Source organism: Rosa rugosa, chromosome 4 (assembly GCF_958449725.1).
Source record: "Rosa rugosa chromosome 4, drRosRugo1.1, whole genome shotgun sequence".
NCBI lineage: Eukaryota > Viridiplantae > Streptophyta > Magnoliopsida > Rosales > Rosaceae > Rosa > Rosa rugosa.
Window position 1 is genome coordinate 17,289,344 of NC_084823.1, and position 17,257 is coordinate 17,306,600.

The following is a 17,257-nucleotide window of genomic DNA, read 5'->3' on the forward strand; positions in this document are numbered from 1 at the left end:
ATAATATCCATTCTCACAGCTTTCCCACCATGTTGCCACTGGAAAATACATCCAGTGACATCAAATTTCACCCTGCCACTAGGAGGCAGCGACCATTTGACGAAGCAAGGAACTCGCCGCCTACCTAGAGCAGACAAGGCACTTTGAGTGCACACACAGGCAAAAAGCCCGACTAGCCCTACACAATAAACGTAGGGACTTATTGCTCGCAAAATGCGCAAAACAACTAAATAAAATAAAACAGTAAAGTAACTAACAGCTTGGGCGGGGCCCACAAGGGGAACCCAAACCCTATCGCCAGCCCAAAACGGGCCCACTAGCAGAATCCAAACCCAAAAGGCCACACCAGCCGGGTGCCCAACCTCCTTGGCCCAAAACAATAGCTGCGTCGCCCCTCCACCAAAACCGCCTTCCCACCACCGGCGTTGGGCCGCCCTCACACCTCCGTCGCCATCCAACCACCGGCGGACGACTGCAAGCATCGCAGACTACCCAACACCAGCCGGTACTTGGAACTTCTGCAATTGGAACCGGATCGATCGTATCAACAAGCCATCAATCCCAACCAAACTCCGATCTGCTCGAATTCGGCCGGCCGACCTTGGACCACCAACAAACGTTGCTCCGACCCAGCAGAAGTCTATTCCATCTCCGATCCCAGCCCGCTTCCCCGACTCATCCATTCCTTTCGACACAGAGTGAAACAGAACACCCTCTGATCCAAACCTTCGAGCTCGAGACTCAGCCCTGAAACAACTCACCCGTCCGGCCTCACCCCCCATGCACCGACGAGGCCAGAGGCCATCGCCGGTGCCGAGGCTCAGCCAGACAGGCACTGGCGCAGATGACGGCGTCTTCTAGGGTTTTCCTCTAGAGAGAGAACTCTTTTTCTTTTTTAAGTAGAATTTTCTTTCTTCTTTCCATCATACGATGTTGCGTAAAATTCAAAGTCAGTTAGCTTTTATTATAGACAACTCAAAGAGTGACTCCATAGTCTAAACGATCTAACCACTAAATGCTTAATAAGAGTGAAATACACACTCGAAAGTGCAACCAAAGTCACCTTATTCGGTGAATGATAAAAAGCAAACTTAATAAGCGTTCAGGCCCAATAAATATTAAATAGGGCAACTAAAGTAACATCACCGTAGCCTCCTTGCTCCAAATTCCCCATTAGCTTAGTGTCGTAACCAAGTGGTTAGTCACCCTATGTTATCATAAACTAATTAAGTGTGGTTGCAAACCTAAAGTGGTTACAAACCGAAGGAAAATCTAACATCGCCGCATCAATACAAATTTGATGCCTCATCCCAAGATAAGATGCTTGCAACACAAAGCAAAGAGCATTTGCCCGGCCATCTCAGAAAAGATCTGATCCTGCAAAGACAAACCTAGGAAAATGGGATGTCGGCCATGTAATCTAATGACTAAAGAACTTTACATTAATATTTTGATTGTAGGTTTGTAATCCATGACTTCAATATTGTTATTAATATTGCTCGAATCATGGAATATTGGTCTTTTTTCAAATTCAAATGGATTAATTGCTACTTGAAATTAAAAAAAAAAAAAATAGCGAGATTTTTTCTCTCAAACCCTAGCTAGCCTACGGCGCCCTTGCCTCCATCGTCAAACTTTTCTACCCTACGCTACCACTTCTCCCAATTCCATGGCTTCCATTGATGATGTTACAGCGAGCTTTGCTGCCTCTCTTGCTCTCGCCGAGGGCGGCAGCGTCCCTGATCTAGGGAAAATTGGTGGTGGCCCTGTGCGCATGTCATCCCAATCCTTTCTTCTTGGCAAACCATTGACCTGAAAGCAGGTTGATCCAAAGGCTTTCAAAACTCACTTCTACCGAACTTGGATGGTGGATAAGGAATTCAGGATCCAGGAGAGGGCTGGGGATCTGTTCCTTTTCTCTTTCGAATTTGTCCGAGATTGTAACAAAGTACTCCGGGGAGGGGTCTGGTGCTATGATCGAGCCCCCGTGTGTTTTGCAGAGTATGATGGAGTCAAACCATTGCATGAAATTCAGTTCAAGCATCTCCGAATTTGGGTTAGGGTTTCTAGAATCCCACCCCTTTATGAAGAGCCTGAGAATCTCACACTTATAACAAGAAGTTCAAGAAAGGCTCGATTAGGGTTTTGTTCACCCATGATATATTCCAAGCCGATATTGCTTGAACGGAGAGTTTATTTGGATTTGGTGTTGAACCTGTTCTTCAGTTTCAGTTTGAACATCTGAAAGGGAGATGTACTCAGTGTGGATTTGTCACCCATGCCATAATTGCTTGTGCGGAGCCGAGTATGGCAAACTCTACTCCTAGGGTTTTGCATTTTCCTGGACCATCGACTTTTGGGGGTTCTTTCTCCTTCTCGGCAAAGGACAAGAATGATCTCTTCACTGCCTCTTCTTCCATCCCTTTGAAGAGGAAACCAGTCATTCATCGAATGGAGCGGAAAATTCCTCCTACTTCACCTTCGGGTTCTGTTCCTGCAGTGGACTTGGCTGTGGCTGATGCTCATTTGGAGCATGACTTGGAGAAAGATCAGAGTCCAGTGCTAGGACCTCCCATTGAGACTTGTGATTTGGACGGTTCTGCAGGTATGCAGGTGCAACAAGAAGCGGTTTTGTCTTCCAAGAAACGAAACCGCACTAGTGCTTGTAACCCTTTCCCCAAGAAATTCAAAACTATATTGGGTGGAAAGATTCCAATCCTACATGCTGATGCATTGGGATTGATTGAAGATGACAGTGATGTTGCTGTGGTAACTCTGAAGAAGAAGACCAGCAGGCCTCTTGGCAGCAAGAATAAGAATCAGCGCTCTAGTAAGAAGAATAATGGTGGTCATCTGAAGCTCACCTATCCTACAACCACTAGTTCTACTTCAAGCCCTAGAGACAAGGGCAAAGGAAAACTTTGATTTCATGGTTTCCTTCTTGCCTAATGCTAGAAGTGGAGTCATCTACTGCTTTCATCTTTGTTATCTAGTTGTACACCAATTGAGCTCTCTAGGCGACTAGATTACAGCTTCATGAGAGGTTGGTAGGGAGGGTTTTGTTTCTTGTTTTTAGGCTCAATAAGTGAGCGAAGGTGTTACTAATGTGGGTACCTATCTTTTGTTAGTTAGCTTATACCATTTATGATTTTGGTATGAGACAGCATCTGATGTAAGTGTCTTCTGGCCAAGGATAAGTTTAATGAAATTATCCATTTCTTAAAAAAAAAAAAAAATTGCTACTTGAAATGAACCAAATGTTGAGAGATTTTTGCATATCTTTGTTTTGGGTTCACAAACCTTCTATCGCAGAGATAATTAAGTTATTTGATTCTTACTATCTATAGAATTTGTTGTGATGAAAATTGCAGAGAATAATGTTCATGGTTTTTTGTGTGTTTTTTACTTTTCATTGCAGCGCACTAAATGTATTCAATGAAATTAATTCATTAAGAATTTAGTTCATATAATGGTTTGTATTAGTTTTTTTTTTTTTTTTTTTTTTTTTTTTTTTTGAGAAAAAAAGATAACTTCATTCAATTATCCATGGTCAGAAGGCTCGTACATCCAATACTGTCTTACACCAAAATCATAAATTGTATAAGCTACCAGACAAAGGACATGTGACCTTCACTGTTAACACATTCGCTCACTTATTGAGCCTAACCACAAGAAAGAAAATCCTCCCTACCAACCTCCCATGAAGTAGTAACCTAGTCGCCTAGAGACCTCAATTGGTGTACAACTAGAGAAACTAAGATGCAAGTAGTAGAAGATTCAACTTCTAGTAATAGGCAAAGAAATCTTGAAAGACTAAAGCATTCCTTTGCCCTTGTCTCTAGGGCTGGGAACTGTTCCAGTGCTTGTAGGATAAGTGATCTTCAGAGGAGCACCATCAAGCTTCTTGTTGGCACGCTAAGTTTTGTTCTTGCTTCCAAGAGGCCTATCGGACTTCTTTTTCAGAGTGACCAAAGTAAGGTCGCTATCCTCCTCAATGAGGCCAAGTGCCTCCGCCTGCAATGTAGGAATCTTGCCACCCAAGATTGTTTTGAATTTCTTGGGAGAAGGATGGCTATCACCACTATGCTCCCGTTTCTTGGAAGGCAGATCATTCTGCTTCTTCTGCATACCTGTAGGATGTCTCAAGGAGCACCGACATCATGTTGTGTTGTAAGACAAATTTTACCGCAGCATGGCATGCCAATGCTTCTGCATGTTCAGCATATAGCAGGTTCCGAAGTGGAGTAGCTCCTCCTGCTAACATGGTACCAGCAAAGTCACGAATAACAAAACCTAGACCACCATTTCGTGTTGCAGCATAGTAAGAACCATCTATATTAACTTTGAGCACCCCCAACCTTCCCATTATGAAACCTAAATTCTACTAACGTCGAAGTAGCACGTAGAGCAACATCATAGGCATGCATTAGAATGTTTTTGTTCTCATACCTTGTTGTTTCTCTCTTTCCACACACTCCACAACAAGTACATAAGCTCCTCAAAATTTTGTTTATGTAAATGTTTAGCATAGAAAGACAACCATCCAACTACATCCAAGCCATCAGTTTGCACATCCAAGGCGACCACATGCACCTTCTATTAGATTGCAGCACATGCTTTGTAAATGAACATTGACTACACAAATGAAGCGTAGACTCTACTTCAATATCACACAATACACAAACTTGATTGTCCAAAACCACATGTTTAGAGGCAACACGTTCCTTTGAAGGTAGAATATTATTGCATATACGCCAAATAAAAACCTTGGCAGTACTAGGCACCACTCCCTTCCAAACTTTCTTCCAGAAATCACTTGGAAACATTAACAGTACTAGGCTTTCTAGAAGGAGAATTCACAAAAGAGTGACGATAAGCAGTTTTAACAGAAAAACTCCCATCACCTTCCATCCTCCACACACACATATCAACCACCTCTCTAGTGATTAACGGGATGCTTAGAATAGCCTCCGCCTCTGTAATAGAGAATAATTCTCTAACTCTATCTTCATTCCAAGTAGAGCGATCAAGAAGTAATGCACTAACCTGAAGAGAGGTATTTACCACAGGAGCAAGGGCAGCCGAAGTGTAATTTGGAATTCCTGGAACCCATGGGTCCAGCCACGCTCTAATCTGCCTACCATTCCTTATCTGCCAATAACAACCTTGTAAGATCAGCTCCCTTGTCGAGAGAATGCTCCTCCATGAAAAGGAGGGAGAAGCATGGGGTTCCGCTGTCCAAAAAGTACCTGAAGGGAAGTATTTTGCCTTGTAGATTCGAGCAATCAATGAAGAAGGATTAGTGATGATTCTCCAAGCTTGTTTTGCTAACATCACCAAATTAAATTCAGCTAGACTCCGAAACCCCAATCCACCTTCTTCCTTTGGATTGCATAAAGCATCCCAAGACTTCCATTGAATCTTCCATTTATCTAAGGTACTACCCCACCAGAACCTTGCACACATCTGCTCCAAATCCTCACAAAAGCCTTTTGAGTTGAAAAACACTCATAGCATACGTAGGTAAAGCTTGAGCCACCACCCTTATCAAGATGTCTTTACTAGCTCTACTCAATAACTTGCCTTGCCAATTCTCCAACTTCTTGGCCAACTTATCTTTTATATATTGGAATGTTGCAGTCTTTTTCCGGCCTACATAAGTCGGAAGGCCTAGATATTTCTCATGTGATTCCACCACCTCTATCCCTAAGAGACTAGAGACCTCCTCTTGCATATATTCAGAAACATTCTTGCTGAATACAACTGAACTTTTACTAAAATTCACCAAATGTCCTGAAGCCCTGCCATATGTTTCAATCACTTCATGTATCTGATAACAATCTTCCAGGCTAGCATTAGCATACAACATGCTATCGTCAGCAAAAAGCAAGTGATTAACAGAAGGTGCACCGTTGCATAACTCAATCCCAGAGAGTAGACCAGCCCTTTGCTTTTGCTGTAGCAATGCTGAAAAGCCTTCAATTCTAATGAGAAAAAGATAAGGAGAAAGGGGATCTCCTTGTCTCAATCCCCTTGAGGGAATGACATAACCTCTAGGTTTCCCACGAACCAGAAAAGAATATCTTACTGTAGTAACACAAAGCATAACGATATCAATCCAGCCCGATGCAAAACCAAACCTATCCATAGCCTTCCTAAGAAACAACCACTCCATCCGATCATATGCCTTTACTAAGATCCAATTTCAAGGCCATAAAACCCTCGGAACCATCCCTTTTGTTATGCACAAAATGAGCCATCTCATTTGCTACCAGAATATTATCAGTAATCAATCTCTTTGGAACAAATGCACTCTGAAATGGTGATATCACAGAAGGAAAAATACTCTTCAATCTATTAGCAATGGCTTTCGAGCACAGCTTATAGATAACATTGCATAAAGCAATAGGTCTGAGATTAGACATCCTCTCTAGATTATTCACCTTTGGAATTAGGCAAATATGTGTAAAATTAATTTGCTTAAAAAAAACTGACCCGTGTGTAGAAAAGATTGAACAACCCCAATGATCTCTTCACCAATTGTTTCCTAATAATGTTGGAAAAATAAGGGAGGCACCCATCTGGTCCCGGTGATTTTGTAGGGTACGTACATCTGAAAAAGAGTACATTTTATTTCCTCACCTAAATATGGTAAACAAAGCTAATCATTCATCTATTGAGACACACAAGGTTGTATTGCTTCAAGAGACTCCATAGCCCCAAAATCTAACTCCGAAGCCGTGAACATTTTAGTAAAATAAGATGAAACAATTCTTTCCACATCAGCATCATCTTCACACCAATTGCCATCCTCATCAAACAAACCCTGAATTAAATTTTTCCGCTTTCTATTCACTGCCTTACGGTGGAAGAAACTGGTATTACGATCTCCCTCCTTAAGCCATTGCACCTTAAATTTTTGTTTCAAGAAACTTTCTTCTTGAGAAAGCAAGGTTGGCAAACGACCCATCAAAGACTGTTTTTCAACTTGAACATCCTCGGTCATCTGTACATCCATCAACTCCTCGAGTCTTGCCCGCACACCTAACATAGATTGCTGTCTCACCTGAAAAACATTCTTTTGCCATTTGTTGAGCACCATTCTTCATGTGCATGATTTTCTTCATAACCACATACATTGGCACCCCAGTAACATCTGTTTGCCAAGTTTCCTTTACCATAGAATCACATTCAGGTTGTTGAAGCCAAAAAGCTTCAAACTTGAATCGATGGAATCTCGTCCATTTTGGAATTGGAACCATGCTTGCACATAACAATATAGGGATGTGATCAGAATCACTTGGAGGAAGGTGAATTACTTTCGCATACCCAAAAATATCAAACCATGAAGGAGTACAAATAGCCCGGTCAAGACGAAGTTTGGTTTCATAATTCCACCATGTCGTCTTAGTACCCTGAAAACCTAAATCCAACAAATCTCCATAACCCAATGCCTCCCGAAACCCTCTCATATGTCGCTCTCCCTAGTCGGACCATAAAATTTTTCACCATTGTTGAGGATCTTGTTAAAGTCTCCTATAACCACCCAGGGTAGTGAATCAAGGTCGGAGAGATCTCTCAAAAGCCTCCATGAACGATCTATTTCAATTGTTCTGGAGTACCCATAGAAACCAGTTAATCTCCAAGATGAAGTTCCTGGATTGCCTATATCTACCACCATAGCATCCATATGATGTGCAGACGTCATTCCTATTCTGATATTCACATCATCATTCCAAAAAAGCCCTAACCCTCCAGATTGGCCTTCGCTCAAGACCGCCTCAGCATGCACAAACCCTAACGCTCTGTGCAAAGCATTGAAGTCGCCTTGCCTGCTGATTTTAGTTTCACACAAAAAGATGATTTGGGGCCGATTCTGAGAGATTAGATCCTTTAAATCCCTAGTAGTAGTGTCATTGCAAATCTCTCTACAATTCCAACTCAAAATATCCATATCCATGGTAGATCATTGCTTGCTTTCTAAACCGTTACTTTCAAAATATCCATATCCATGGTAAAAATCCCCAATTTCTTTACATGATGGCCAGTTCCATATAACCCATTACATGACCTTACCTCGTATATAATAACACCAGGTAAGTGTAGCGAAATCGTCTTAACACCATATATACACACAAAATCGAATTCAGAATTGCAATCAAAAGACAAGCATGACTAACATACCTCCCATATGAAGGTTTAGGGGATCGAACCCAAGGAAGTCAATAACTACCTTTTGCTCTCAAGCCATCAAACAATACTTGCATGTGCATAATGATGTGCACTAATGCATTTATTATGCAATGATAAAACTACTCACACATAAACATTTGAAAAACAACAAACCACTAAGACAAGTCCTAAGTTTCCTACCTTGAATTTTGTAGCTTTGGCTCAATTCGCTTTTGTAGGCCAACACCACTACACATTTCATATTATGGATAATTGGAGTCTCTACTGCAACAATTAGTCCAATTATCATAATCGTAGAAACTTATTTTGTTAGCCACCTCTTTAATTAGTAGTCAAGTTCAACTAACTAACACTACTCTTACTTAGTATCTTATTGACTATTACAAAAATCAATGTTCTAATACCAACTAAGAGCAACAACAAGTATATAACATATACCAATCTAGGTAATCACTACTAAAACCCTTAAATCGAGACCTTGTGATCTTCACAACATTAGTAGCTTTGACAAGCTTTTAATGTTTCATCATTTATCAACACCAATTCATATATGCCTTTCAAAAGGATTCTCAACCCAAATTCCATTGTAAGCGGGTGTTAGAGGCATTAACAGGTTATCTTGTGTTCTATTACCTAAAAAATCAGCTAAGAGACGAAATATGATGTGCTTTATATAAGGGTTGTGTTTTTGGGTGGAAGTCCAAGAACAAAATCGTGAGGCGAGACTCAAAATGGACAATATAGTGTTATGACAGAATAATATCAGAACTTGTCCCTAGCTAGAAGTCTACCAACGAGAACGTTAGGCCCGTAAGAGGAGGTGAATGTTATTGATTTACGTGGGGGGGGCACTAAAGGCACTTGTTGGGAACCTTGTGCACTACAAACCCACATCGATCAGGGAAATAGAGGTGATGTGCTTTATATATGTGCCTTAAAACACATTCTTAGTGCAAGATGCACTGTGAAGACTTACATTCTTAGTGCAAGACGCATTTCAAGGTGTTATCCCCAAAAACAAAATTGTGCGAGCGAGGCCCAAAAAGGACAATATTTTGCTCTGTTAAGCTTTGATAGTGCTAGAAAAATATTCAAGTATTTAATTATTCTAGAAATGAAGGCATTTGACATTAGACTCCTTGTCCACCCCCAAAAAAAAAAAAAAATAGCATGGCAGAAGAATATGCCCTTATCATGTTGGGTAGAAGTTGTGAAGTTTGCTACTTATCTTATCAAACGAACTCTATATAATGTTCTTATAGAGTTTGAAACACTGCTCCGAAAACTCTGAATCGTCTTCCCATCTCTAACAATACCTATTCTTGAACACCATGTTTTTGGGTGTTTAGTGTATGTTTAGATTCCCAAACATGCATCAACATAATAAACTTGAACTTTGTTCACAAAAGTGTGTGATCCTCAAAAGGTGACCAAGTTACTGCATGTTTCATCGAATGTATCATTCTGGAAAACTGATGCCTATTCTTCAAGAATATATTCTATATTCCCACTTAAGGGGGAGAGTATGATTGAAGCATATACTCACATTGAAAATAAATTTCTTAATATGGAGAACACCAAAAAACAAAAAAAAACTGAAGCAAGAAGAATTAAGGAAGAAAAAAAAAAAGAATAAAAAAAACGGAAGAAGGCTCTAGTACATTGAGCACATATCAGCAAAAGTCAATATCACTATAATCAATCAAAGGAGCTTACAATCTGTCAATTGAAGGAAAAATTTTAAACTCTAATATTGCCTACTTTGCTAGTACCATAAATCAAATCATCATATTAGGGTGTTCCACATGTATCTCCCACCCATGAAATAGTTGATTTTTAACCAAATTATATTGTTTAGTCTCCTACCCCCGACATGGAATGTTGAGCCTAGTTTCTCAAAAATAACCAGACCTGAAAGCCAAAGCTTAGTACCCAATTAGTAACAATGTGTTTACCCAGAAGTTGTCAAAATCTCTCTCACACACACACACACACACACACACACACACATATATATATATTTTTTTTGGTTAAGATAGGAGTCGGGAAGAGCAAGTGCTCTCCCACCCCCAAATTTATTGAAAAAAAGATAATGTACAATCTAATAGGGTGGCACAAAAGCCAAACCCCTGGAGAACAATGAGAATGACATCAAATTTAAACAATACCACTAACACAAAGAGGAAGAACAAATTAATGAAAATGAAAATTAGGGAGACCAAGCTTATCTCGTCGACATTGGTTCTGAATCACATGAGGAGGCTCGTCCCACCAAGTCAATGCAGACAACGATAAACCAATATTAGCAAGAGCATCTGCCACTTGATTACCTTCCCTGAAAATATGAGAAGATCGAAAGTTCATCTGAGATATGCGATGCAAACAATTACCCCATGCCACTCGTAAACGCCATGGAACACGATGAGGATCTCAAAGAAAATTAAGCACAAGTGTCGAATCCACCTCAAGCCAAATATGCTTCCATTCCCTAACCCAAGCCAGCTCAATAGCTTGAATAACTGCCATGACCTCCGCATCAACAGAGCTAGGAATATCGAGGTTAGAAGCAAAAGCACCAAGGAATGAACCATGAAAATCTCTAAAAACTCCACCAAAACCCGCTCTCCTTGAAACACTTTGCCATGCACCATCAGTATTAATCTTAATCCAACCCTAGATGGGAGGGTGCCAATTTACTTCAGTAATCCTGGGAGCCCGTCGGGGACGACAATTTAATCCAAAATTCTTCAAGACCCGAAGCTCAGTTAAAGAATTAGACATACAGCCTGAGGCTAATTTGCTAGATGCTTTCAAGTGCCCCATAATTAATTGGCGTGCTGCATCAACAACAATAGTACCATCATCATGCCTCATTTTATTCCTCACTTTCCAAATAAACCACAAGGTAGAGGTATAGCATATTAACCAAATTTCCTTGAGTTGTTGGCTACGTCCAACACACCCCCAATGTAATAAATCAATCAAGGAATGTGGCAGGTTACTTAACTCAAATAAACAAGCCCAGCTATTCCATAAAGATGCAGCAAAAGAACAGTTCAAAAATATATGCAGTAGTGATTCACCAGCCAAACCATAAAGAACACAACGGGAAGCCAAAGCAATCCCTCGACGCTGCAATAAATCCTCTGATAACACCCTCCCTCGCAACACTTTCCAAGAATGAAGAGAAATACGAGGGATAATGAATTTAGACCATATGAGCTTACCCCAATCCCTGAGTGGGAGGCGTGGACGAAGAAAATGGAACGCCTCTTTTGCTGTCAGCTCTCCAGAAGATGAAGGAACCCAAATCAACTTATCAGGCATATCCGGAACTAGTGAAATAGGAACATTATCAATTAACTTACATATGCCGGGAAAGTGAAATTGAAGCAAAGAAGGAAAGTTCCATGCCCCATTATGAATATAGTCAGCTACCAAGTCATCCTTAAGTGCAAACATACATGTATGAGATCCGAAAAAATCCATGAGAGGTTTGCCCATGAAGTTATCGTGCCAAAAAGAAACAGATCGCCCAGAGCCAATAATCCATCTTGTGTTCTCTTGGACTTGAGCCCAAAAACGCTTAACACCCGGCCAAATAGAAGAGCAGGCATAAGATCGACGCAAGACCCCATTACGCCAAAAGCGAGCTCGCAGGAAAGAACAACCTGTTGAAGTTGAGGAGAAAACCTCCCAACTTTTCTTGAGAATGAGAGAATGATTTAGAACAACCAGTTGCTTTAATCCCAAACCGCCTTCCTCCAGCGAAGTACAACATGTTCTCCAAGAAACTAAAGGAACTCCTCTCTTATCAATGGACCCAGACCAAAGAAAATTCCTACACCACACCTCCAGTCTTCGCAATAAAGATACAGGCCACTCATAAACTTGGAAGCTATACACAAGCATACTATGGAAAACAGATTTCAACAGCTGGAGTCGTCCTGCCATGGAGAGAAGGGAACCTGTCCAACTAGATAGACGAACTCGAATTCTATCAACAATTGGTTGAAAATAAGATGCGCGGGGCTTACCTCGAAAAATAGGCACACCTAAGTAGGAGAATGGAACCTGCCCGATAGGAATACCCAAAGAAGTAGCAATAGAATGCCTTCGATAATGAATATGCTTGCTTAGAAAAACATGAGACTTAGCCTTATTAAGCAGCTGGCCTGAATTATGCCCATACTCCTCAAGAAAAGACATAACCACATGCAAAGATCGTTGATCACCTCGACAGAAAACAATCACGTCATCTGCAAACAAGACATGTGAAGGAGCCAATACCCCTCGTGGAGAAGAAATTGGGTGGAACCTACCGCTATTTAAAAGCATTGACAACCCCCGGCTGAGAACCTCCTCTGCTAAGCAGAAAAGGAGCGGCGATAATGGATCCCCCTGCCGTACACCTCGTCCACATGAGAAGTAACCCACTGATCTGCCATTAACTAATAAGGAGAGCTTTGCAGAAGACAGGAGAGCACGCACCCAATTAACAAAGATCGGGTTAAAACCAAAAGCCTCCAAAACACGAACAAGGAAATCCCAAGAAAGTGTATAAAAGGCTTTTGTTATATCCAATTTTATAGCTACATTCCCTCCATGACATTTAGAATCCAACAAATTGATACACTCCGATGTTGTAACAATACAATCTGTAATATTACGTCCTGGAACAAAAGCATGCTGTTGTGGAGAAATTATTCTTGAAGCAATGGAAGCAAGCCGAATAGACAAAATCTTTGGGATGATCTTGAAAACAAAATTAGCAAGTGCAATAGGCCGAAATTGCTTAATAGAATCCGTATGATCCACCTTTGGAATCAGAATAATAAGACTTGAATTAAAAGAGCCCGGTAAAGTACCGTGATGGAAGAAGAATTGAACTGCACTCGTTACATCAGTCCCAACAACATCCCAACATGCAATGAAAAAATGACCATTAAACCCATCAGGACCAGGAACACTATCTAGGTCCATACCCTTTATTGCCAAGAGAATCTCCTCTGAAGAAGGAAAAGCCATGAGAGACACATTCTCATCATCAGTAACCATAGAAGGAATAACCCGACTAATAAGTCCAGTATCATGAGTATCTGCAGGGTTAGCAAAGAGATCTGAATAATATTCAACTATATGATTCTGAATAGCAAGAGGATCCTGAAAAACTTGATCACCATCTCTAAGTAGAGTAATAGAGGATCGAGACCGTTTTGCCCGACACATAGCATGAAAGAAAGATGTGTTACGGTCACCCTCAGAAAGCCAACGCAAACGAGATTTTTCCTTCCAAAACAACTCTTGCAAACGTAAGATTCTGACAAATTAGCCTGAAGCTCACTCTCCTTAGAAAAATCCGCATCAGAACCCCCAGTAGAAGATATAATTTGTTGAATAGAAACCAACTCAGCGAGGTCAGAGTCAACCCGCCTATGAACATCACCAAAAACCTCCCAATTCCAAGTTCGAAGGGCTTTACGCAGAACTCGTAGTTTATGTTGCAAAATAGATAATGGACAGCCATGCATACTAACTGAGTCCCAACATTGCTTGATAAAGGCATGAAACTCCCCATGCTCCAACCACATCCTTCGAAATCTAAAGAAACTCTGACGAGCTCCAAAAGCATTAGAGAAAGACATAAGAAGTGGATTATGATCAGAACATAACCTGGGCAAAGTACTACAATCAAAAGTATCCCAACTATCCATCCAAGACAAATTCGCAAGACATCTATCAAGTCTCTCTTCAACATTTCCTCTTAGCCCACGTCTACGAACCCATGTGAATTCAGCCCCGTGTGTATCAACATGAATAAGTTCACAAACATCAGACATAGCTTGGAACTCCTCACATGAACGTCTACAAACCGGAGCTCCACCCTTTTTCTCATGAGCCCCAAGAATGGCATTAAAGTCCCCGAAAACAAGCCAGGGGCCAGAAACAAAGTTATCTTTAATATAAGCCAAGTCTGTCCATAAACGACGACGACCCTCTATAGATGTACGTGCATAAACGGGAGATAGAACACAATTGACTGAGTCCAAAACAACTGCAATAGAGATCTGTTGATCAGTCCTTGAAACTATAGTAACCGCATGAAGAAGAGAAGGTTTGCACAAAACCCACAAGTTAGGGAGAGCTGAACCCCGATCATTGGTACCAACTATTACTAAATTCAAAGAGCTCCAAAAGTTTAGGGGAAGTGAATCCAAGGAAACAAATGGCTCAGAAATACATAATACATCCGGGTTATGGTCCCGAACAAACTTCTTAAGAACATCTTGAGTGGGGTCATTAGCAATGCCCCGTAGATTCCAGTAGAGAACCTTCATTTAGAGACATCCTTAGTACGGCGCAAATAAGCCTCTCGGTTAGATGCCAAGGCGGCCTGACGCTTCTGAGCTTTCTTTTGAGACTTGGACTTAACAACTGTAAACTCACCTTCCACCACCTCATGTTCTGTCTCTTCAAACCAATTAGAGAGTGGTGTAAAAGAAGCAATAGCAGTCGTGGCTGTAGGAGAGCTGCCTTCCACCATCTCTAATGAATTCTCACAATTACACATATCCTGAGCAAATGCATTTACTTGAATAGCACCAGCATCACTCACATGCTCAACTGGAATGGGGCCTTCTATCTCAGCCAAAACAAGCTCATTTGTAGTATTCTGAGCACAGGATTGAAGCAGCCCTGCAATCCCATTTAGACCTTGCTTCGAGGATTGAAGCTGAGTATCAATCCTAATCTGAACCTCCATGGACTGAGGTTCACTGCCAATCCTTTTCTGAACTCGCTCAGGGGATTGAAACAGACCTTCAGTCCCAATCTGAGCTTGCTCCAAGGGTTGTACCCGTCCTTCTATCCCATTTTGGTCTCTCACTGATGATTGAACTTGGCCACCAACTGCATTCTCTCCCCAGAATAGAAGCTGTCTATCTCGCCCAACCTCACCAGACATGTGATCAATCTCACAAACTGGAGATTTTTGCACAAATGAAGGTCCTTCACCATCATAAACCCTAGGGCATGGAGAAGAATCCACAACAATTTCTTTACCCATTCGCTGCTTAGGGACATAAATTTGGGATTCCACCCTCTTCCTCTCCTTCTTCGGACGACGCCGACGTGAGCGACCCCGACCAGTCATTGGCTGTATCTCATCTCTAGGTATAGTAGGCTTGACATGTTTGCAATCTGAAACCCGGTGCCCTACATTGCCACAATGAGAACACACCGCTGGTAGCTTTTCATAATCTACTCCTTGCACAAACGTTTCTCCATTCTTGCGCTTGATCACTATCTCCAATGGAAGTTCAGCAGAGAGGTCAACGTCCACCAAAACCCTAGCAAAAAGGCCATATTTGCGATCCAAGGTATTGGGGTCAACTTTCACCGGGACTCCAATTCCACTAGCAATCTCATAAAGAGTTCGAGCCTCCCAAAATCCCAAAACCTCACCCACACCTGAGCGTTCGTGTTTTTCTGATTGGATGGTGAGAAGTTAGGCACCCACCTCATAAATCTCATCGTGCCAGGCTTGAGTACAATAGCACCTTTCGCCCAAACCCTAGCGAGGGAATCATCGGAGGCAAAGCTGAACGTGTAATATCCCTTTCCCATGGGAATAAGCTTCCATCTTCCAAGATCACCCCAAAGGAGAATAAGTTTGCGCTGCAGATCAGTAGGGGAATAGGGTTTATCCCCTGCAGCCAATTGAAGACGACCAATAAGCATGTGTTTACATTTATCGAGTCCCGATTGATAACCATCCTCAGAAATCATAACCAAGGTTTTTCCATCCTGAACTACTGGCGTGGGAAGATCGGCCATAGGAATAACAGGGGTACGGACCACCGAGGCATAAGACTTTTGCTTTGACGCCTCTTCATCCAAGAACGACCATGGGCAGATCGCCGATGTAGCAGACATGGCTACACACACACACACACACATATATATATATATAACACCTTGTTAATTAATTATCTATTATATCTATTCTTAGCAGTGTGAAAGAGCAGTGTGAAAGATGTTTTGGCTGATCCATGGTGGATGAAAGCTGTAAATGAAGGAAAGGAAACATTGTAAAAGAATTCTACGTAAGACAAAAGGGAAATGAATTGTTGGGTGCAAGTGGATATACACAGTTAAACTGAAAGCTGATGGTATCATAGACAGATATGAGGCCGAGTTAGTTTCAAAGGGGTATCCTCAAAAGTATAGAGTGAATTATTAGAAGACATTTGCACTAGTTGCTAAGATTATTACCATTTAGATCCTTATGTCACTTAATTGTTGCAAATTTGCATTAGTATCTTGAACAATTTGATGTGAAGAATGAATTCATCCATGGAGAACTAAAAGAAGAAGTGCATATGAGTTTTGCCTTCAAGAAATATGGTAGAGACCTTGTAATGTAGAAAATGTTTGAAAGTTGAAGAAATCATTATATGGATTGAAGTAGTTTCCTAGAGCATGGTTGAGGAGATGACAAAGTTCATGAAGACATTTGGGTATAAACAGAATAATGAAAACTATAGTCTATAAATTAAGCACAAGAAATATAAAGTGACGGTCCTCATTAGAGTGTATGTATATATATATATATACAGGCCCTTTCCAAAGCGGACGTCCGCACTTCGCTAAAGTGCGGACGGCGACGCAACGGAGGCGTTCCAGACGGCACTTCGCTACAGTTAGATGTTTAGAAATTCACGAGCAGATCAGTTCTACAAATTTTCAACCATATTGGAAATCGTTCATGTACGAACTAAATCAAATAAATGGACGGACCAAATCTGTCAAATTTGAACAGTTCATGTTCATAAACAATAAATCACTATTATAAATGCCTTAACGATTTCCAATTTGGTTGAAAATTTGCAGCAATGATCTACTCATGAATATCTAAACATCTAAAGGTCGATTTGCCGAAATGTAATTGAACAGTGGGTCTCACAAAAAATCATCAATTAGTCCTCATTATAGTTGTTCTCACTAGAGCCTTTCCATATATATATAATTCGTCCAAAAAAATTTATATTGATGGAGAATTAAT

At 41.0% G+C, this 17,257-nt stretch overlaps 2 protein-coding genes across 2 annotated transcripts; both read right to left on the minus strand.

Annotated features, from left to right (window-relative positions):
• Positions 1 to 6,673: 6,673 nt before the first annotated feature.
• Positions 6,674 to 7,472, minus strand: LOC133744439 (uncharacterized). The gene is made up of 2 exons (XM_062172546.1): positions 7,179 to 7,472; positions 6,674 to 7,066 (listed from the first exon to the last, which is right to left on the minus strand). The coding sequence occupies exons 1-2, from the start codon at positions 7,470 to 7,472 to the stop codon at positions 6,674 to 6,676; spliced, it is 687 nt and encodes a 228-aa protein (XP_062028530.1).
• Positions 7,473 to 10,623: 3,151 nt separating this feature from the next.
• On the minus strand, positions 10,624 to 14,531 carry LOC133744441 (uncharacterized). Its single transcript, XM_062172547.1, has 4 exons — positions 13,506 to 14,531; positions 11,277 to 13,356; positions 10,948 to 11,078; positions 10,624 to 10,866 (listed from the first exon to the last, which is right to left on the minus strand). Exons 1-4 carry the CDS (start codon positions 14,529 to 14,531, stop codon positions 10,624 to 10,626), a joined length of 3,480 nt encoding a protein of 1,159 aa, XP_062028531.1.
• Positions 14,532 to 17,257: the final 2,726 nt, after the last annotated feature.